The sequence below is a fragment of the Scyliorhinus canicula genome, chromosome 6 (genome assembly GCF_902713615.1).
Source record: "Scyliorhinus canicula chromosome 6, sScyCan1.1, whole genome shotgun sequence".
Classification (NCBI taxonomy): Eukaryota; Metazoa; Chordata; class Chondrichthyes; order Carcharhiniformes; family Scyliorhinidae; genus Scyliorhinus; species Scyliorhinus canicula.
In genome coordinates, this window is record NC_052151.1 from 165,247,167 (window position 1) to 165,271,350 (window position 24,184).

Genomic DNA, 24,184 nt, shown 5'->3' on the forward strand with positions numbered 1-24,184 from the left:
ACTTGCTCATCCCTGCCACAGCTTTCTGTGTTACATCTGCTGTACGCTTCATTATAAGACTTTTTATAAAATGTTTGCGTTTTTTCCCTATCTCCGCTTTCTTTCCTTTGTCCAATTTTTCCCTTTGAGATTGATTTTTTTAATAAACATTTAATTGAGGTATTTTTGGTATTACAACAAAATAAACAATGCATATGAAACTATAAACATAGTGCAAAAGCCGTTTCCCTCCCTTACAGGTCCCACCTTTATTAACCCCCTACTCTAAGCTAAACTAACCCCCCCCCCCCACCCTTTTGCTGACGATTAATTTTCCGCAAAGAAGTCGACGAACGGTTGCCACCTCCGGGTGAACCCTAACAGTGACCCTCTCAAGGCAAACTTGATTTCCTCCAAACAGAGAGAGCTAGCCATGTCCGACAGCCAGATCTCCGACTTCGGGGGCTTTGAGTCCCTCCAAGCTAATAGTGTCCGTCTCTGGACTACCAGGAAAGCAAAGGCCAGAACCTCTGCCTCTTTCTCCTCCTGGATTCCCGGGTCTTCCAACACCCCGAAAATCGCCACCTCTGGACTCGGTGCCATGCTTGTTATTGACACCGTGGACATGACATCTGCAAAGTCCGGCCAGAATCCCCTAAGCTTTGGACATATCCAGAACATGTGGACATGTTCGCTGGTCCTCCCACACTTGCATACTGTCTTTCACCACAAAGAATCTGCACATCCGGGCCGTTGTCATGTGAGCCCGGTGAATGACGTTGAATTGTATCAGGCTGAGCCTGGCACATGTTGAGGACGCGTTGACTCTACTCAACGCGTCCACCCATAGACCATCCTCTATCTCACCTCCCAGCTCCTCCTCCCACTTGCGCTTCAGCTCCTCGGTCTGCGTCTCCTCTGACCCCATAAGTTCCTTGTAAATGTCAGAGAAGCTCCCCACCCACTGGAAACTACCCTGTCCTGAATCCCCCTTAGTGCTAGGAGCAGGAAGGTTGACACCTGTCTACATAGGAAGTCCCACACCTGTAGGTGCCTGAATTTGTTTCCCCTCGCCAACCCAAACTTCCCCTCCTGTTCCATCATACTCGGAAAGCTCCCCTCTTTAAACATATCCCCCATCCTCTCAATCCCTGCTCTGCGCCATATCTGGAACCCCCCAACATTACATCCCGGGACAAACTGGTGATTATTACAGATAGGGGATCAGACCGATGCTCCATCTGCTCCCACATGTCTCCTCCATTGCCCCCAGACTCTCAGGGTCGCCACCACCACGGGGCTGGTGGAGTACCGTGCCGGTGGGAACGGCAGATGCGCAGTTATCAACGCCCCCAGACTGGTGCCCTTGCATGAAGCCGCCTCCATACGCTATGCTCCTCCCCCACCACCCACTTCCTGATCATGGCTATATTCGGTGCCCAGTAATAGTTATTAAAATTTGGCAGCCCGCCTTCTCCCCGACTCCGCTCAAGCATTACCTTCCTTACTCGCGGGGTCTTGCCCACCCAAACGAAGCCAGTGATCACTTTGTTGTTCCGTTTAAAAAAGGACCGCGGAACAAAGATGGGGAGACACTGAAACACAAGCAAGAATCTCGGTAGGACAGTCATCTACCATCTTTACCCTCCCAACTAGTGACAACGGAAGGGCGCCCCATCTCCGAAAATCATCCTTCATTTGGTCTACTAGTCGGGCCAGATTTAATTTATGCAGCTGGTCCCATTCCCGCGCCACTTGGATGCCTAGATACCTAAAGCTTCCCCCTACTAATCTAAACGGTAGCTCCCCCAATCGCCTCTCCTGTCCCCTCGCCTGGACCGCAAACATCTCTTTTCCCCATATTGAGCTTATACCCCGAAAACCAGGCCAAATTCCCCTAGAATCCTCATTAATTCTTCCATCCCCTCTATTGGGTCCGATACATACAGAACCCCCTGGATCAGCCCTTTCCAATCCAGCCCCTTGAGGCTCTCAGAGCAATTGCCAGCGGCTCTATAGCTCACGCGAACAACAGTGGGGAGAGGAGGCATCCCTGTCTCGTCCCCTGGTGCAGTCTAAATAGTCAGATGTTGGCTATTTGTCCGTACGCTTGCCACAGGAGCCTCATACAGCAACCTGACCCAGTCAATAAAGTCCCGCACAAATCTGAAACATCCCAGTACCTCCCACAGATAATCCCATTCTACCCGGTCAAAAGCCTTCTCTGCATCCATTGCGATCACTACCTCCACCTCCCTACCTTCCGGGGGCATCATTATCACGTTTAACAACCTTATCTTGGCCACCAACTGCCTATCGTTAACAAACCCCTCTGGTCCTCCCCAATAATGTCCGGAACACAATTCTCAATCCTGGAGGACAAAATTGTGGCCAGCAGTTTGGCGTCCACATTCAATAGGGATATTGGCCTGTAGGACCCACACAGCTCCGGGTTCTTGTCCTGCTTCAGGATCAGCAAAATTGTGGTCTGTGACATCGTCGGGGGCAGCACCCCTCTTTCCCTTGTCTCATTGAACATCCTCATCAACATGGCCCCAATATCCCAGAGAACGTTTTAGAAAACTCCACTGGATACCCGTCCGGCCCAGGGGCTTTACCCGACTGCATGGCCTTCAGACACTCCACTATCTCTTCCAACCTGATAGGGGCGCCCAGCCCTTCTACCAGCTCCCCGTCCACCTTTGGGAAATTCAGCCCCCCTAAGGAATGCTTCATCCCCTCGGACCCTGTTGGGGGTTCTGACCCATACAGCCTACTGTAAAAATCCCTAAATGCCTTATTCACCCCTACTGAATCTCCAGCCAGGTTTCCATCTCTGTCATTTACTTTCCCTATCTCCCTGGCTGCCTCCCTCTTTCTCAGCTGCTGTGCAAGCATTCTGCTGGCCTTCTCTCCATGCTCAAAGATCGCCCCCCCCCTCACCTTTCTCAGCTGCTCCACCTCCCCCCCTTGTGGTTAACAAGCCGAACTCCATCTGTAGCCTCCGCCGTTCCCTTAAAATCCCTGCCTCTGGGGTCACCGCATACCTCCTATGATCTGTAGTATCTCTCCCCACCCCCCCATCAGCTCCATGAACCTTCTTAGTTCCTTTGCCATTGCTGGCACCCTGCCCGTTTTTGAGCTTAACCCGGTCCAAGCCAGGGTCAATAATTGTGTTGAAGTCCCCTCCCATGACCAACTTGTGCAAGTTCAGGTCCGGTATCTTCCCCAGGATCCTCTTTATAAACTCTACATCATCCCAATTTGACGCATACACATTTACTAATACCACCTGCACCCACTCCAGTTTCCCACTGACCATAATGTTCCAGCCTCCCACATCCGAGACTATTCTACCCGCCTCAAACACCACCCGCTTATTGATCAGTCCCAAGTGAAAGACCTGACTGACCAAGCCTTTCCTCAATCTAACCAAGTCCGTAACTCTAAGGTGCGTCTCCTGCAACATTACCACGTCTGCCTTCAGTCCCCTCAGATGCACGAACACGCGTGCCCTTGAGCATTGCAGATGATCAGCCTAGTTGGGGGGGGGGGGGGAGGGGGGGGCTCATAGCCACCCCCCACCCCCCCCCTTTGCCGATCAGCCATCCCTTTTTTTTGGGCCAGCCTCCAGCCCGTGCTCTGCGCCTCCACCGGCCCGCCCCCAGGCAGCTTCCACTCCCAACCTCCTCTCTGTCCCTTAGCACAAGTCTCTCCCTCGTCAGCAGAACATTTACCCCCCCTCTTGTAACAACACACTGTAATCCAACCCTTTTAATAAACCTAACATATGCACACCCCCCCCCCCCCCACTGCGCTTCCATGAGCTAGCCCGCCCAGCTAGCTTGGTGGCCCCCATCCCTGGTGCCGGAAAGTCTCCCACCTATTGTTCCCTGCCCCCTGCCTCATACATACATACTCCAATAACAAACAATCCCAACACAATTGCCCGACAGAAAAACACCAAAATCTAAACAAGCACACCTCCATCCCCCAACAGTGCAAATGAAAACTTTAACTCACTCAGCTCTGCCACTGGTTCCAAATCAATACAGAAGGCATTACAGACAGCTTCCCAAAATGAAATTCGAGAAACTTTTATTTAAAAAAAACATGAACGTTGCAGCAAAGTTCAAAAGTTCTCAGTCCATCACCAGTCCTTTCCTTTTCATGAGGTCCAGCGCGTCCTCAGGCGACTCGAAATAAAAGTGCTGTTCCTCGTACGTGACCCAGAGACGGGCCGGATACAACAGTCCGAACTTCACCCTTTTCTTAAAAAGGATCGACCTGACCTGGTTTTCTGACCAGCTCCACACTCAGGTCTTGGTAAACCCACAGGATACTGTTGTTCCACTTACAGCTCCGTGTCTGCTTGGCCCACTGTCGAATGCACTCCTTATCCAAGTACCTGTGGTCTCTTACCACCATTACCCTCGGGGAGGGGGGGGGGTCTCCCATTCGCAGCTTTGCAGCTTCCTCACGAGTGCTCTGTGAACCCTGTCCACCTCCAAGGGCTGGGAGAATGCCCCATTCCCCAGCAGCTTCTCAAACATGTCTGCCCCAGCGTCTGCTCATTCGAACCCCTCCGGGAGCCCAATGATTCTCAAGTTCTGCCGGCGGGACCTATTCTCTAGGTCCTCCACCTTCTCCAGGAGCTTCTTCTGTTGGTCTCTTAGCATCTCCACCTCCAACTCTACCGCAGTTTGATTTTCCTCTTGCTCAGCAAGCGCCTTCTCTATCTTCTGGATCACCCAATCTTGGGCATCCAGTTTAAGCTCCAGCCGCTCAATTGACTCTTTTATTGGGTCCAAGCCATCCCATATGTCTTTGACCTGATTTTTTCCCCCCCAGTTCAGGGAAATCCTGCTGATTCCTACCTTGTTGAAGAACTGTGCTCATTTGTCCAACCTGATGCTGCTGTTTACATCTTGGAAATTTTAGCTGTTGCATGGCCCAACATTGGGGACTGCTTGCCACTTTCGGCCCAAGGTTCTACTACTGTACTGGCAGTTCTGCTGCCAGCATTCTGACCTGGCAGCTGCCTCCAATACCATAAGATGTCTGGCTCTGGAAAATCACTATCACATGCTGTTGAGAAAAAGAACTTGCACACTTAAAGTACTTTTCAAGCCAAATCTAAAAATAACATGGCAACCAATTTGCACATAAGGGGCTGGATTCTCCGTTTCACGACTGTAAGTGTGATTTGTCATCGGGCAGAGAATCGTACGACATACAAAAATTGATGTTTGCTAATTCAGATGCAATGCTCCAGTCCGTCCCTGGTGGCGAAATCAAAATTTGCACCCCACGCAAAACCATCATTTGCATGGATTTAAATCAGATTAGCGGGTTGGACACGGTATGCCCCGCCCTTCCGCTATGCTCCGCCGCTCTTAGGCAGAGGTCACGTGGGCACAAATCAGTACAAGTATTTACAAACGGGACCTGGATGCTGCTGAGGGTGAGTGGGAAGGTAAGGTAACTTTAAACCTCTCCATATTTGTCAGGATTGCTGGGGGGGAGGGGGGGGGGCAGGTAGCTGCCTAGGCCTGGGGGAAGGGACACGATGACAGGCCATGGATTTGGCGTGTTCTCTCAGGATAGGAGTGGCCTGGCTCAGACCGCCATTGCTGCAGTATGTGCTTTCAACGCACCCTTTGGTGTTACTTACAGGTCCTGACTGTTCACTCTGCTGACTTCTCACTCAGTCCTGCAAATGTTTGCAGAGCCTCTGGTTATCTGGGTGCCCACCCAGGCCTCCCACCTGTAAGCCATCAGATCCCAGCAGCATCATCAATGGGATGGACATGGCCAAGCTCATATTGTGGCACAACAGGTGCTGGCACTCCGTGCACGCATCAGAAGCGCAGCCCCACTGCAGGGGCAGAGGCCTCACCCGTGACACTATCAGCTAGCCCATGCCTCAGGCCCACCAGCTATTTCCAAGCCTTGCCTACCCACTGTGCCCCTGCTCCCATCCATCCTGTCTCTGGTCATGTTGTCATAACCTGCGTGTCACACCAGGACCCACATCACACCGCAGCTACACTCCCAGCAGATGCACACTTCCCTGCCTCATCCCCATCTGTAGGAGCTGCCCACATACAAGCCTCTAAGCATGGGGGCGATTGGTAATACACGGTGATCTTCTCCACTGCACAACCAGGTACCACACTGCTTGCGGGATAACACAAGACCCACCCAGTGAGGAAACTGACAGTAGACCCCACTGAGGAAACAGGACAGGGGCCACAGAACCTTTCACTGAAATGGGTTGCAACACCCACCGGTACCCCTGTTGACAGTGTGAGGATGGAGGCTTCCCATATCACAAGCCTGTGTCACTCACTGATGGGGACAGGGGTGCATTCCGTAAGCAACAGACTGGGGGGACCGGCTGAGGGCTGGGGAACAGGTTCAGGGTGATGCTGAAGTGTAACTGTTGGCTTTGGATGGGAACACTCATCTTGCTAACATGTCTTCTCTTTCCCCACCCCCCTGCAGAGAATAAATTTAGGAGTTCAGACAGCTATGCTGGCTATCTACCTGACCGCAGCTGCCATTAAGGACACACGGAGACTGAAGGCGCAGGACCTGCTCAGGCAGGATCCTGCACAAGAGTAGTCTGCCCCAGAAGAGCAGGGCCAATTGCTGAGGCTCGAGTCCTGGCCATCCAACAGGCCGAGGAGCAGGTGCGAACGAGGCGTCGCATGAGGGCATGTGTATACCGTCAGCACCTGTCCTCTGAGGACCATGTGTGCCGATGACAAATTTGGCTAGCCATTGAGACTGTGCACAACCTGTGCAAAGTGGTGGCCCACCAGACACCGCGGGGGTTTGGAAGAGGGCACCAACTCCCGGTGGCCGTTAAGGTGACGGTCGCCTTGAACGTTTAATGCCTCTGGTTCTTTCCGGGTGCCGAACGTGTCTGGGATCTCTCAGACATCTGCACGCAGGTGCATCCGCGATGTGATGGATGCCCTGTCAGTTCAAGCAGAAGACTATATAAACTTCAGTCTGGGCCAGGCTTGCCAAGATGCCCGGGCAGCAGGATTCGCCACCATCAATGGCATGCCTCAGGTCCAGAGTGTGATTGATGGCATGAATGTCCTCCTATGAGCACCGGCCCATGAATGGGTGCCCCTTATCAATCAGAAGGGGTTCCACTCCATGAATGTGCAGTTGGTGACTGGCTGATACCGAGGCAACATGCAAGACTCGTTGGTTCCTGTCACATTTGAGGTACTCCGTAGTTGGCTCTTGGGTGATGAGCATTTCCCGCTGAGGTCTTGGCTAATGACGCCTGTCTGGAGGCCCCAGACTGAAGCGGAGGCCCATTATAACGATGCCCCTGCAGCAACCTGTGCCATTAAGTGGTGCATCGGTATCCTCAAGATAATCTCCGATGCCTGGATCGCTCTGTTGGGGCTCTCTAGTATAGCCCCATGAGGGTATCTAACATTGTGATGGCCTGCTGTGTCCTTCACAACATCGCACAGCAGACGGGGGACATGCTGGAGGAGGAGGAAGAACGCCTCATCTGACAAGGAGAATGTCCAGGCGTGGAGCCTGGGCGAGCAGGGCTGGTCACCTAGTGTGTGCCCCACAGCTACCTCCCTTCACAGCACCTTCCCTGTCCCTCCTCCCTTCAGAAGGATGGGAATAAAGGGAAACTCTGAAGTTTCAGTTTTTAAAAAATCGACACTGAAGGTTATGTTAAAAGCAATGCAACGTGTTTTACTTCATTCTTACTCATTTAATGCTGGAAATTACTGTTGATTGATTTAGCAGAATTACCCTGAAGCAACATGAGAGTAGAATTGAAATTATCCAAGGGCATGCCAAAACTACAGTTATGGAAATTGTCTAGGGTTGAACAGGAATTGTACAAAAATGATTCTTCAAGATTGGTCTTTGTTTAAAATGTTCAAGGCTATTTTGCTGCTATGCAACGCTTTAGCCAAGGTTTTGTGGTCTGCAGTGAAGCAGGGGTGCTTGCCGCTGACCTCCGAGAAATCGTTCCATACTGTCACCGTCTATTATATCTCATCTCTTACTAGAAAGTTAAAGCCCATTATGTGACACTTTATCAAAAGCCTTTTGGAAGTCCATATACACCACATCAACTGCATTGAGGGATAGGGGCAGTGGCATAGTGGTCTTTTCATTGGACTGGTAATCCAGAGACCCAGAGCAATGCTCTGGGGACCCAGGTTTGAATCTCAGATTGTGAAATCTGAATTCAATAAAAATGTGGAATTAACAGTCTAATGATGACCATGAAGCCATTGTCGATTGTCGTAAACACCCATCTGCCTCACGAATGTTCTTTAAGGAAGAAAATATGTCATACTTACCTGGTCTAGTCAACATGTGAGTCCTGATCCAGAGTAGTGTAGTTGACTCTTAAGTGCCCTCTGAAATGGCCTAAATAAATGTTGGCCCTTCCCAGGGGCACCCACTTCCCACGAGTGAATTAAAAATGAATTACCCTCATTAACCATCTCTCTTACTTCATGAAAAATCTAATCATGTTGGTCAAAATTTGTCTTTAACAAATCCTCATTGCTTTTCTGAAATAAATTTGTACTTGTCCAAGTGAAAGTCAATCTTGTCCCAGATTATCATTTTTAAACATTTTCTCACTGCCGATATTAAACTGACTTCTCTGTAGTTGCTGGCTTTATCCTTGCAATTTTTTTTTAACAAATATGCAAATTTGCAATTCTCCAGTTGACTTCCCCTTTATCCCTGTAAGATTGACGTTAGAAAATTATGGCCAGTGCCTCCACAACTCCCACCCTTCCTCAGATGTATCCCCTCCGGTCCTACTGACACCCATAATCTGGACACAAAACAATTACCTTGTTTAAAGGAATCGTTGAATTTTGAGCGCATTGAAAGAGTTGTGCCTGTACCCACAGTAAGCCTAATTCTCCGTGATCTTTTTCATCCATCCATCGAGCTCGCAGCTCAGCTAAAACCCCATTCTTAAAACTGGCCACCTCCACAACTCCAAAAAGCGAATGACCTCCAATCCTGTTTATTTGGGGTCACTCAGCACTGAAAAATGAAATGAAAATCACTTATTGTCACGAGTAGACTTTACTGTGAAAAGCCCCTAGTCGCCACATTCCGGCGTCTGTCCAGGGAGGCTGGTACGGGAATCGAACCGTGCTGCTGGCCTGCTTGGGCTGCTTTAAAAGCCAGCGATTTAGCCGAGTGAGCTAACCCAGCCCCTAAACTGCAGCAGGAAACAAGATTATTCCTTTGGTATTTCATGACAATTATTTGGGGGTTTTCTTCAAGCTTATCCTCACTAAGCTCTGATCTGTACTTTATTTTTCTTTCAATGCATTTTTATGGCATCAGTATTAAATCACATTAATAGTTCAAAAAGCAGGTTCCTAAACATGCTGATATGCAGGAATGATGAGTAGATCAGCTGTAACTTAAAGAAGAAATATACTGGTGTGAGTTTGTTGCTGTTCTTCGACCTTGATTGTTTACACTGATTCACACTCTTTTCTCGGTGCATTCTAGTGAGATGAGGCTTTTGTTTGGATGTAACTTGACATTAGTAACATGGGGAAGACACTGGTTGGATTTTTGTCTTTGACTTCCGAGTTACCCCAGGGAGAACATTTTAGACCAGCAGTGCTGAAATGTTCAGTACATTTTACATCTTCAACACACTCACAGCTAGATGCCCTGTTTTAAATTGGAAAAAATAACAACCATGCGTGTCGTGTTAATGACACAGTTATTAATGCAAAACTGACCAGCAAAGATCAGCAATTGTGAGAAACAGTGAGCGCTCTAAATCACAGGTGATGGTTAATTAATTAGCATTGCTCCACTGTTTGCTTTGTACACACAGCGGCAGTGATTCTCTGGCTGGGTTGCACCGGGTTCAAATCACACTAAATCAAGAGAATAACAGGAGAGCCCCTAAACAGGCTTGGCCAGGGCACCAAACAGTGCGCAATGCTCTCGGCCCATTGCAGCTGACATAATCTGGTTTGCCCCCTCCCTGGCCATTCAAAATTGTAGGACCCCCCCCCCGCCTTGCTGGCACAGCGTGAAGCCAGCAGGAATCACTGGACACCAGGCATGATAACAGTACTGGGGGACTCAAGCCCCTGGGTGGTCGGGGACATTGCAGGAGAGTCCAAAGAATCCTATAAAATCACTGCAGTGCAGAAAGAGACCATTCAGCTCGTTGAGTCTGCACCAACCCTCTGAAAGAGCACTTTGCCTAGGCTCACTAACTGCCCCCCCCCCCCCCCCCCCCTTATTCCTTAACACTGCGCATTGATCATGGTGAAATTGCCTTAATCTGCACACCTTTGGAAGTGGCAGTTTAGCATGGCTAATCCACCTAACCTGCACATCTTTGGACTGGGAGGGAACCAGAGTACATGGGGGAAACCTACGCCGACATGGGGGAATGTGCAAACTCCACACAGTCAGTCACCCAAGGTCAGTATCAAACCCTGGTCCCTGATGCAGTGAGGTGTCAGTGCTAGCCACTGTGCTGCCCCATGGCATGGCTCTGCCCTGGCACCATGGTTCTGTACCCACTATCCTACTGCCTTCATTCCATACGCTATATCTTTTCTCACAAGTCTGGGAGCCGATGAAGCCTGTGTAGAACTTCAAAAGAACCAGAGACAAGTTGTTAGAATGGGCAGGTGATACAGAGAAGTGTGAAGTGATTCATCTTGATAGGAAGAACATGGAAAGACCATGTGAAATAAGGGACATAACTCTACAGGGGTGCAGGAGCAGGGGACTTAGATGTATACATGCCATAAATCATTAAAGATGGCTTAACGCGTATAGTATACTGGGCTTTATTAATAGGAGCATAGAGTAAAAGAGCAAGGAGGTTATGCTGAACTTATAGAATACACTAGATAGACCTCAGCTGGGCTACACTCTTCCTTTGACCACCTTTTTACTATTTATGTACGTTTAGAAGACTTTGGGATTACTCTCTTACTCTCTCACTTTTAATCTCATAAATTGAAATGATTATTGAATCTACCATTTACTGAGTTCTCAGATCTCACTTTCCACCCCCCTATCAACTCATCCTTGCAGCAAGTTACAGTGCAATATCTTTTCAAACTGAAGTGTGTCTAATGGGGCATGCTGTGTGATACCCTACTCCAGCAAGATCTGGCCCATTGTGTCGAGGAAGTTTAATATTAATTAACTTGTTGCCTGTAGTTTTAGAACATAGAACAGTACAGCACAGAACAGGCCCTTCGGCCCTCGATGTTGTGCCGAGCAATGATCACCCTACTCAAACCCACGTATCCACCCTATACCCGTAACCCAACAACCCCCCCCCCCCCCTTAACCTTACTTTTTTAGGACACTACGGGCAATTTAGCATGGCCAATCCACCTAACCCGCACATCTTTGGACTGTGGGAGGAAACCGAAGCACCCGGAGGAAACCCACGCACACACGGGGAGGACCTGCAGACTCCACACAGACAGTGACCCAGCTGGGAATCGAACCTGGGACCCTGGAGCTGTGAAGCATTTATGCTAACCACCATGCTACCGCGCTGCCCTAAGTTTTTAGTTTCAATTGTCTGCAGTCTTGTCTTTATCGGTAATTAATATCCCACTTCTCTATCAATACAGCTTCTTCGTAGTGGAAACAGATACCTCATAAGGTCAGATGATATGGTGGAATCGGTTTACAATGAGAATGGAGAAATGGTGAAAACCAAAGAGCGACGCCTGTTCATGTTGAATGATGTACTTATGTGTGCTACAGTCAGCTCTCGGTATGTGCAGGCAAATGTAGACTAAATCTATATTAAACCTTATTTCTCTCATAGTTATTGTTATTAGGTAAACGTACTTTTATTCATTTCAATGTTGTGAAAATATTAATATCCTTTTTTGCTTACTCAGTTTCTGAATAAAAATATGAAATGGTCCATGGGAATGTGGGAAATGCCGGACACTATTCCTTTAAAAGCTGTATCCCCCAAACTATCCACCAGCATTCTCACTGCCTCCCTCTTTCTCATTAATCGCACTCAGTTCCCACCTTCATTTTTTCCCTCAGCATCACAAACTTCCTTGTCTCTCCCAGGGAAAAAATTAATTTTCATATCAGTGCTTGACTGATTTATATTTTTGACTCCAGTCTGAGAGAATGTTCTGAATTACTTGTTTCACACTTCCCGTCATTGCAGTGTAATGATTGCTATTTTAAGGGCAGCACGGTGGCGCAGTGGTAGCACTGCAGTCTCACGGCGCCGAGGTCCTAGGTTCGATCCTAGTCCTGGGTCACTGTCCGTGTGGAGTTTGCACATTCTCCCCGTGTTTATGTGGGTTTTGCCCCCACAACACAAAGATGTGCAAGGTAGGTGGATTGAACACACTAAATTGCCCCTTAATTGGAAAAAATGAATTGGGTACTCTAAATTTATTTTAAAAAGGAAAAAAAAAGATTGCTATTTTGTCCTGACTGATACCTGCTGCATTGCAATGTTTCACTGAGATTCACTTCAGTAATTCAATCCTAACTCACTTTTCAAAATGTAAAATTGTTTCAAAGTACTGAGACTTTGATGTGCCTGTTTGCTGGCTGCAATAATGTTCAAGCTTTGATCCTTCAAGCAGTTAAACATCAGCTGTTGATTTAGTACATTTCTAGACCTCCAATTCCGGGTCAGATCGGAAATTGAATAATAGCCAAGAAACGCCAGAAATATTCAGAAAGGGTTCCCCAGGTGAGAGGCTTCCTTGCTAGTTAGCATGAATGTCAAGAAGTTTTTACTTTTGCTACAGCTCAGTCGTGGTTGCATATTTGACGTGCAGGATTTGAATGTTGTTGAGCTAAGATCTAGCTCAGCTATTAGGATGTGCAATTTACCCATGGGTATAAGAGCAAACCAGGAAAACTCGATCCATTTCAAATTCTTTGTAGTTACAAAAGAGCCCAGGGATTGCTGAGTTCTGAACTTCATCATGAAAGAAACATTCAAGGTTTTTCAAATGATATAGCTGGTTCAAGGAAACCTTTTCGATTATACCTTGCTTCATTAATCAGGCAAGGCTCTGTTTCATGGCCATGGATTTTTATTGCATATCAGTGGGGACAGATCTATTGCAAGAATGATATCTGCTGTTGGACAGATAATTAGATAGTAGTGTGTATTTAAGGTTGATCAATAATTTGTATTCCTCACAAAGATTGTTTGATTGAAAGAAGTCACTCTTCTAGCTATCTAAGAAATTATCAGTGCTTTCTCTAACACCTTATCCCCAGCTATTTTCTACCATTCTCCGCAGCAGGCATGAACTCTGGTCACTCTCGAATCCTGTCAGTAACCATTCTTCATTTGTAGTCTGAGATGAATAATATGGGCAGTTGAACTTGCAGAACAACTAAACCGAACCTTGCTCAAACCATGCATTGTGCAGGCAGTTTATGTAGAGGCCATACATTAGTCATAAGGATTTGGAAGCCAGGCTGATTGAAAGAAAAAAATTCACTCCTTAACTCAGAATCAGAGATGCCACTTCGAAGATCAATTAATAGAGCACAGAGTAGGCATTGAGTTTGAGGCCTTTCTGCTCTGCATAACTCAATATGGCCAGGCATCATCCTTATAGAATAAGCCACTGAAAGAGCTGCAGTACATTGTAATAATATTTTGTTTCCAGAAATATTGCTTAAAGCCCAATGACTGGACAAACTCATCACCATCCAGCAAAGCACTGAGTTTTCCAGGAGGGGCACAGAATCTGAGCACAACTTTATTTATGTCTTATAGTTGTGGCCTTCTCTTTAATGCCATGGTACAACATTTTGACAATACGTCTACAATTGATTGTCCTAACTCATCAGTCTCCAGAATTTTTGGCATTGCCCAAAAACATCACCAGTTAAAGAGCAGTGAGTGTGTTAAAATGGCAGTTTCAAAAATATCTGTTGATTCCAAAACTGAGGTGTTCATCAATCGTGGTGTTCAACAACTGGATTAACACAGCTCCTCGACATAAATGGGCTCAGATTCCAACCAACCTGGCCAAGCTTTTGTTCCAAAAGGAGCAAATTTACAACAAGGCATCAGTCTTGGGACGTATTGCGCATGTTTATCTGGACATCCTGTACTGATAGGAAATGGATGGTAACAAACCTCTTCAGGGCAGAGAGGGAAAGAAAGAGAACACACATTAAGTAGAATGTGGAAAAATCTTTGATAATAAGAACAGAAATGCAAGGTACTTCTTAAATGTGAGAGATTGGGAAGTGTTGTTATCCAAAGGGACCTGTGTGTTCTTCTTTATAAGTCATTGAAAGCTAACAAGAAGGTACAGCAAGCAATTAGGAAGCCAAATTGCAATTGGCCTTTATTGCAAGATGATTTGAGTACAGCTTAAAGATGTCTTGGTGGTTAGCACAATTGCTTCACAGCTCCAGGGTCCCAGGTTGGATTCCTGGCTTGGGTCACTGTCTGTGCGGAATCTGCACGTTCTCCCCATGTGTCCGTGGGTTTCCTCCGGGTGCTCCGGTTTCCTCCCACAATCCAAAGATGTGCAGGTTAGGTGGATCGGCCATGCTAAATTGCTCTTAGTATTGGGTGGGGTTACTGAGTTATGGGGATAGGGTGGGGTGTAGGCTTGGGTAGGGTGCTCTTTCCAAGAGCAGGTGCAGACTCGATGGGCCGAATGGCCTCCTTCTGCACTGTAAATTCTATGATCTGTGATCTATGATCTATTGTATAGAGCCTTGGTGAGACCACACCTAATGTATTATGTGCAGTTTTGATCTCCTTACTGAAGGAAGGCTATGCTTGCTGATAGAGGGAGCGCATCAAGGGTTCACCAGATCCTATTGTCCTATGAAGAGGGATTATTGGCCACGTTAAATTGCCCCATAATTGGAAAAAATAGTTGGGTACTCTAAATTTATTTAAAAAAATGAAGAGGGATTAAGGATATTGGATCTATATTCTCCAGAGTTTCGAAGAATGAGAGGTGATCTCAATGAATCATACAAATTTACAGGTCTGAAAAGGGTAGATGCAGAAAGGATGTTGTCCCTGTCTGGGGGATCCAGAACTAGGGGACAGAGGGTCCGATTCTCTGGCTAAGCCCGCTCGGCCGCCGGAAAACCAAACCCGAGGTCAATGGACCTTCACATGGTTCGCCTCCTGCCCCATGGTGATCTTGCGACGGGTGGGGCAGGAAATTCCAGCCCAGAGTCTCAGATTAAGGGTAGGCCATTCAGAACATCGATGAGGAGGAACTGCACAACTCAAAAGATGGTGAATCTTTGGAATTTTCTGCCCCAGAGTGCTGCGAAGGCTCAGTCATTGAGTATGTTCATGTTATGTTTTGAGGGGTTTTTCTTTACTTCACAATTGAGACAAAGGATAAAGAGTGTTACACCAAAGTTTCCATAACCAGTTGTCAGACTTTATTTACAGAGGTGTTGCTTGCTCAAGGTCTAAGATGGAATGGAGGGAAAGTTTTCCAAATGCCTCTGATGATGGCACCATGTAATCATGTGACGTACTATATAGAGGGCATTGGTTACAATACATAACATCCCTCCCCCTTTAGTCCTGCAGTGCAACAATCAATATGAACATTATCTTTTTACTCATGGTGAACAGTGATTATGAACCAAATATTAGTATAATACAATTTATATTTAGGTGGATATCAGTTCTGCATAGGCAGAATTCATCGTTCAGGAGTCTTTGTTTACACACTCTCGCTTGTCTGTTCCACACTTGGCTCAGGCACATCACCTGATAAAGTTGGGCAGCTTCAACATATACTGTTTGCTTGACTGTTATAGAATCTGAATTCGACTCAGTCGTGATCAAGGTTCAGAGATTTCCCAAGAGTCAGATGTTGACCTTTCAGATACCGACTCTACAAATTCTCTTTTTGAAGTGAGGATTTGATCGGTGTGTCTCCTCCAAACTATCTTATCATTGGTTTGCACCATATATGAAGTAGGCCCCAACTTTGTGAGTATTTTGGCAGGTACCCAGTGCTCACTTGAAGAGTAGTTCCTTGCTAAAACACTTTCTCCTTGCTCAAAACCTTTTGGTTTTGATGTCTGTTCACAGCAAGTACAATGGTTTTGTTAGCTGTCACATGGCAGTGTTTCAATAAGATATGAGGAAATTGTTCATTCTTTGAGCTAATGGTCCTTTGTCCTTCGATGCTATGGCACTGGTGCAGCATATAGGGTAGCATTAGGGGCTGGGGCACAGTTCTACATGGCACTGTCACAAATAAATACATGTTCACCGACATTCCGAACTGCCTCAGCCCTCTATCCGCACGGTGTGAGGGATGGTCTGCCCTTGGTGCAGAGGTTTTGCTGGGTGTGGCTGAGCGGATGTGCCGGGGGAGGGGGGGGTGGGGTTTGTGGGGGAGGGGGGGGTGGGGTTTGTGTGGGAGGATGTGATGTAGATGTTTGAGGACAGCATGTGCCATTGCCTCCAGAGCAGTCGGGGTTACCCCCAGTAGCGTCCCTCGGAGGCGGCAGGGGCCTGGGCCAGAGTTGAATGGGTGTGGTCGGGCCTAACCTGTATGTGACTCATCACTGCCACCAGCTCCCTCCACCACACACCCAGAAGGACTGTGGGCCCGTGTGATGGAATGGGTGGCATGCATGTAGCGATCACACGGGCGGACAGTAGAATGTGACACCGGGGCAGGAGTCAGACGTTGTCAGACGTTACAAAGCACCAGAGCTCATTGCAGAGTGGGTTGTCATATCCTCCACTGTGTGGACCAGACTCACTAATGCTGCCGACCCAGGGCCAGCACTCTGCAGTGCACCTGGTGGGAAGCTTCAAGGTGGGTGGGAATGCTGTGGGGTGTGGGGGATGGGGTGCAGGGAGGAAAGGTGGGGGGGGGGGTTGTCCGAAGGCTGTCGGGGGGTTCGGAGGGGTGGGGCGGGACAGATGGGTTGCTGGAGCCCGGGCCCCCTAGTTGACAGACCTGGAGGCACACACCATGTGATCTCCTGTGCCAGCCCGGGCCGCATGTCCTATCCATCCTGGTCCTCCTCCTCATCGGACGAGGTTTGCCGTTCCTTCCCCCCCTCCTCCAGCATGTCACCCCACTGCAATGTGATGTTGTGGAGGACACAGCAGGCCACTATAATCCATGAGACCCTCCTGGGCTATACTGGCGGGTCCCAGAGTGGTCCAAGCACCTGAATCACACCTTCAGTTTGCCAATGCACCACTCTTGATGAAGCCACTGGTCACTGCATGGGTGTCATTGTAACAATTCTCCACATTGGCCTGGTGCCGCCAGATAGGTGTCATCAGCCATGGCTACAGCAGATAACTCCTGTCGCTCAAGAGCCAGCCCCTCACCCGAGGGAGCACCTCAAAGGTGTAGGGCACCATCGAGTGTGCCAGGACAAATACATAGTGCACGCTACTGGGATAGCGGGCGCACAAGTGCACAATGAGCATCCAGTGGTCACATGCCAATTGCGCATTGAGGAAATGGAACCCATGCTTCATGCCCTGGTGCCTGTAGGGGGACATTGGTCACATGATCACCCCCTGGACCTGAGGCATGCTGCCGATTGTGGTGAATACCATGCCTGGAGACATGCGGGAAGGCAGGGACTGTGGACAGTGTTGGGTGAGGGGGCTGGGCACCAGTTGGGACTGTAGCTGCAGTGGGGCAGCGGCTCAGATGGGTGCACTGAGGGGTGCCGGCTGGTGTCTGGGTGTTCCCGGGGGGGTGACCTGGGGGGTCGGGTGGGTGGGGGCACCCATATGACCGGTGGTGCTCTGCACATTTACGGGTCACTGTGGGTCGTTAGCAAAGTGCGCAGCCAGATGGCCGCCTTGCAAGCCACACAGCAAGGCAGTCTGTGCCTGGACACCCTGGGCCCATGGTCCATCTCCTGATCACTCTCCGCCTTCCTCCGGCCCTGTCAGATGTCCCCCCACCCAGCGGCCCAACTGGAAGCCCATGGTTACGCCTTTGGAAACATGTCTTACCTCTTCTCTCTCCCTTAGCAGTCATGGTGCCTGGTTCCTGCTTTTAAATACCATATGTTAACCACGCCAGCATCACTTCTGCCTGGGTGGAGGCTGAGCATCGCGGGAGGCTGGAGACTGCAGAGATGGGTCTGTTAATGATATGTGATGGGCATTGCTGCACAATTTGCATGCTAACAGTGGCGCGGAGCATGGAAAACATTCACGCCACTATCGAGGTGCCGGAGCATGGCATTCTGTTGGGCACCCCCCCCCCCCCCCCCCCCCCCCCCCCCCGTCGACCTCGTTGTCGACTGACTGTGCAATTATCCGCCGGATCATGATTCGCGATTGTGGCATTGCTGGATGGTGAGTCCCGCCCCGTGTCTTTCAAGATGCTCCAATGTGTCTTCAGTTCAGTTCTGTCTGTAATTAAGATGTCATCCAAATAACATTAAACACCACTGAGACCACTAAGGATTTGGTCCGTGGACTTTTAGAATAAGACTTGTGCTGATGTTATTCCTAATGATACGAGCTTGTACCTGAACAGTCCTTTGTGTGTTATAATTGTTATGGGCCAGGGTTTAGAAAACTCCAAATTATATCATGGGGTTCACCTGACCCACAACTTTTAATACATTTTGGTTACGGGCAGCACAAGGGCCCACTTTACAGGTATGATGAAACCGAGATCCTAAGGAATTTTAAAACAAAACAATGTTTATCCTATGAATTCAGTTAACACTTTATAAACACACAGTAAACATCTACAGGTAACCCTTAGTTACTTTCCTAACAACATCCATAAGCCAAAACACTTTTTAGCAAAGACAGTAGGTTTGAATTCTCTACAGAAATGGGTATTACTTTGAAATCATCAAATGAGCTGAAGCTCATTTTCTAATTCTTTAGCTGGTAGAGAGATACCAGTATACATCTTCTTGTTTTGACTGCAGCCCTCCAACTCCAAGCAAAACTAAACACGGAGCCAAAACCAGCTTTCAGCACAAAACGAAAGTAAAAAGCGGAGCAGAGCCCAGCTCCACCCACACACTGATATCATTGCAGCTATTTGATAAACACCGATTTCTTAAAAGTTCATCCACCTGACACAATTGTTAGAAAATGTTGTGACTCAGCTGCTACCTTCATCTGATGATATACTTGGAACAAGTTATCTTACTGAACTGTTGTCCGCCCAAACGTCCTGTAGGTCCTCCATTAATGGTAAGAGATACTGGTTGGCGCACAATACTGGGTTGACTGTCATTTTAAAGTCACTACAGATTTTCACTGAACCATCTGGCTTGATAACTGGAACAATTGGAGTAGCCCAATCATTTGTTTTTACACTCTCAATCATTCCATCTTTGATCAATTTGACAATTTCCAATTTGACTTTTGGTCTGATAACATATGGTACACTTCATGCCTTTAAGCATTTTGGGGTCCTATCAAGTTTTCGTTTGAGTCATGTCTCAACTCTGGTCATTCCCCCTAAAGTGTTTTCAAATATCTTCTTGTTCTTTTCTCAGAGTTTCTGTTCTTTCCATCAATCAATTGGTTCAATTCACAGCTTGCAAATTTAGTTTCATTTTGTTCAACCACGCTCTTCCTAAGTGCATGAAAATTTCCTTTTACCACATATAATGGCCACGATTCTTCCAAAAACTTTTGCAAGGCATGACTCAGCAGCCTCGCCGCACCTGGCTTTGTGTCAGGATGAGCCCATTGAATCTCAGCAAGAGGCCTCGAAAAGTCTCGCGAGAATCTTTCAACGGAATCTCATGAGGCCTCGCAACCTGAATCTCGCTGGATTTGCAGGAATGGTACTCCACACTTGGGAAAGTAAATTTTCAGTGCCTGAGAGATTGTTTGGTAGTAATTATGACCTGGATTCTACACTCCCCCACTTGTGAGTCTTTTGGCCTGGGAGGGAGCATGAAATTGAAGGGACAGGATTCCCTCCTGGTTCCTGCCTACGCTGGGGTGTCAAACCCTCAGACGCGAAGCCCACCCTTACCCCAATTGAGGCCCTAATATGAACAATTATTGGCTACCAAAGGAAAATTTCTTGCCCAGCCTCAATTTATAGACTGGCGGGAGAATATAACTTGCATAGGGGAAGGCCGATACTCAACAGAGTTGGATTGCAAGCGGGAAGAGGGATTGGGCACCTTCATCAGAAGCCCATTCTCTTGACCAACCCCCACACAAGCCCAGTCACCGGAACTCCCACCCCACCCCGGTCTCCCTCAAGATCGCAATCACCCCTTTCGCACCTGCCATGGGATCCCTTGAATTTACCTGACTTCCCGGTGCTCAGACTTGTTCTCAGGCATTCTCCTGCATTTCTTATTCTGTCCACTGCAGCAGTGTCGCTGCAGGGACTGGATGATTGTTGGCCGGCAGCTCTCCAAGGCAGAACTTCCTCCCGAGTGAGGAGTGGAAACCCCGTCGGAGGCCACTCAATGCTCATTCAAGTGTGAAATGGCTGCTGGGTACTTGGAATCAGAGGGTTGGGTACCCTGCTGTCTCTTCTGATGGGGGGGGGGGGGGGGGGGGGGGGGAGGGAAGCGAGACTCTGCCTCTGAAAAACTCAGACCTTTGACTTGCACTGTTATTAAAATTCATTTTAAGTCTAACTTTAGTGGTATCTAATGGCTGTGTGGGGCCTGTTAGCTTAGTCGGTTAGATGTCCTGCATGTGGTGCAGTTTAATGCCAAAAGCACGGGTTTGATTTCGCTTCCAGCTGAGGTAGATTTGAGACTTCCCTCTTCACTCTGTCCTTGAGAGTGGAAGGCCATGGCAAACCATCATTTTGAAGCCTTTGGGTAGAGCAAAAATGGTTGAATGAAGTGAATGGCTAAACAATGAAACTTCATGCCCTTCACGTGTTTGAATGCTGACAGGGAATTCTTTATTTAATTGCTTATGAATGGATGCTGGAAATTACTTTACGATGTTCCCCTTAACAATGGTTAGTGCTGATAATCTCACTGTTACTTTAGCTGCATAATTCAGCCCGTAAAGTGGGATTTTCAGCACAAACAGATGGCGGCGGAAGCGGCCGCTGTGGCCGATGGCGGGATCTTCTGGTCTCGGTGTTGTCAACGGGGCTTCCCATTGTCCCATTGAATTCACCCCTCGCTGTTGGGAAACACATGGCGGGGATGCACGTCAGCACGTAGAGTCGGAAAATGTTCAGCTATAGTGTTCAACTTTTAATGTTTTTTTTAAATAAAATATAGTACCTTCATTGGCGTTGCTGATATTGCCAACATTTATTGCCCATCCCTAATTACCCCAATTGTTCCTAGTATAGTAAACCTTTCATACTATAGGTGACGTACAGGATCACAGATTTTGTTTCTATTCAGCACGATGCTAGTTTTGCCTGGTATTCCATTTAAATGCCTGATTTTTATTTCAGGGTTCAACACGACAACAGCAGTATTATGCCGTCTGGACTCAGATACTTGCTGAAGTGGAGTGTGCCGCTAAAGCAGGTTGAAGTCGTGGAATTTGGGAACAGTGAGGAGCTGGGAGAGAAAAACAGATTTACTCCACCCCATTCTGGAGAAAAGATTCTAATCAATGCAAAGCCAAGTAAGTATATTTTCCAGTTTTTATAGTTCAGACATGCAGCTGGTAACCCTTTGACCTGCGCTTACTCCTGGGCAAAAGAGGATTTCGCAATGCGTTAACAACAATGCTTTCCAGATCGCAGTCTGTGGACGACTTGGTCCTCAAAATTTGGATCTATTTGTACTTCTCTTTCTTCTTTCGTGGTTTTTTTCTCATTAAATTTGTTTTTTGCCTCCAGTTTTGTAAAGGTCATTTTTGTGCAGTTGTATTATTTCTGGAGGTGGCCTGTTAGTTCAGTTGGCTAGGTGGCTAGCCTGCGGCTCAGATTAGCTTCAACAGTGCAGGTTCAATACCTGTTCTGGCTGAGGTAGGCCTAGCTCTGCCGCTGAGATTGGAAGGCCATGGCAAACCTCCACTGACAAAGACCGCCAAGAAAAGGGCTCAGAATGAAGCACAAGCAGACAGTGAGCCAAGAACCTGCCTTTGGGTAGAGCACACATGAATGAATGAATAAATAGTCGATGAATAACTTCACAGAAATATGACTACCATGGTAGACTTCATGCAAAGGGAGTCGCCAGCCTGACAATAATTCATTAAGTCCCAAAGGAGGGAGGCTGAAAGTCTGCAATTTTCAATTCTATTGTAATTTTTTTCAGTTGTATATTGATAGACAGTGTTTCAGCTAATAAATCAAAAACATGTAGCAGCTCCTTCAGACCACTTCACTTACACCTAGCACACTTTTACATCATTCAACTCCCCCTGGTAAGATTGTATTAGTCTCGGTCCGGTGGGTAATATTTCAGCCTCTGCACTCCTTCTTGTTTCCCGTTCCTGAAAAATATATGTATCTCTAAACTGCTCGTAATGCAAGTTTAGTTAGGTTTGAAAAAGCTGCTCCAATTCTCTGGGGCCAATTTCCGCTTTGCTGGCATTTTTAAGGTTTTTTTAAAAATCCCTAACTTTATTTTGTACGGCAAATGAATGGACGCACTTTTCTATCTGCTTTCTGTAGTTGAATTACTTGAAAAGAGTGTTTAAAAGCACACGTTATTAATAAAATTAAATTAAAAAATTAAAATCGCTTATTGTCACGAGTAGGCTTCAAATGAAGTTACTGTGAAAAGCCCCTAGTCGCCACGTTCCGGCGCCTGTTCGGGGAGGCTGTTACGGGAATCGAACCGTGCTGCTGGCCTGCCTCTTAAGGTATAACTGAACACAGGAAATGCTGTCAAGTGGCATCTTTATTGCTTTTTCCTAAAATGAGTGACACATGCATCCTGTTATGTCAGTGAAAGCTTTATCGGCTGGTATATAAGAATCCATTGGGACATTGAGGTTGTTGGTATTGTTGTTTACTCATTGGGAACTAAAGCATGTAGTTTTGTTTAATGGAATGGCATTATTCAGTGGGAAATAATGGTAGTGCTGGGCCATTGGTTTTATGGAGTTTTAGGAATGTGCAGGTAGCTGGGCCTAATATAAATTGACCCCTTTGTGGGCCATGATTCAGATGTATGTGATGGACATCTAGATCTTATGGGCTTCAGACTTTTGATGTCTCCAGAGTTCCAAAACAGAGATGTTCATGATAGTTCAATTTTTTTTGCACTATTTAGTAAACAACGGGATGGATTCTCCATTTCCCAGTGCTGCGATCGGGATTCCCGAGCGTACCCAAATAAATGCGCCAGGCGGAAGGAAGCAAAATGAATTGCATCCATTTCAATATAATTAATGGACTGAAAGTCCAATTCACTCCCTCCACTCCCCACCCCCTTATGCACCGACCCACACAGCAGGAAATCCATCGGGCAGGCTTTGGTGCAAGTTTGCCCAAGCGTAGCACTGATGCGGTGGACCCCAAAGTGGTTCAAGTGGTCAGGTCATAACTGACGTGCCCCCCACTCAAATTCCATCGGAAGATCCCTCACCACATCAAAACGAGCTAAGTACTTTATGCTGTGTATAAGAGGAAGCGACACCACTTGCCTCCTTTTGATGCGGTGAAGAGCCGTCCATCATAGCAATAGTGTTTATAAACATTGTGGTTAGCATCAAAGCAGGGTTTGAGATGCACTCAAGCGTGAAGGGAAAGATGGATAAACAATCCACCAAGCACCTGTTTCTGGGCTAATAAAACTGTCAATCACTGGGGGTTTTGTAGTTTAATGGCTGTCAAGGGATTTGAAGCCCTTTCAAGCATATTTGGCTTTAGAGGAAACCTTTGACACTTTTAACAGCTGCTGCTTTAAATGCTTTTGTCTGAGGTCGCAGATGTGACGGATATTTCACTGTATTGCCTGGACTGCTCTGCAGCTTTCAGGAAGGAGTGACTGATGTGGGATCTAATGGGATCTCTTGATGGGAGTGACTGAAGGAGGGGTCTGGTGGGGTGTCTGATGGGGGTGACAAAGGGTCTGTGGCGAGGGAGTGGGTCGGGTCACCCTCATGATTGCATGCTGGGGGGTGTGGGGTGACTCAGTATTCCGGTGGTGGAGGGGAAGCCCCTACTTGTCGAAAGGGGAGAGGGGGGTTGCATTGTGGGGGGTCGGGGTTTAGACCAATACTGGTGTTCAAACGGAATCCAACAAGCTT

General features: G+C 47.5%; 1 protein-coding gene across 1 annotated transcript in view; it reads left to right on the top strand.

Annotated features, from left to right (window-relative positions):
* arhgef10 (Rho guanine nucleotide exchange factor (GEF) 10) overlaps positions 1 to 24,184 on the top strand; it is a 372,032-nt gene that overhangs the window by 208,594 nt on the left and 139,254 nt on the right. The window contains 2 exon segments of the mRNA XM_038800413.1: positions 11,643 to 11,788; positions 21,429 to 21,604. Of these exon segments, the coding sequence (XP_038656341.1) occupies positions 11,643 to 11,788; positions 21,429 to 21,604 (322 nt within the window).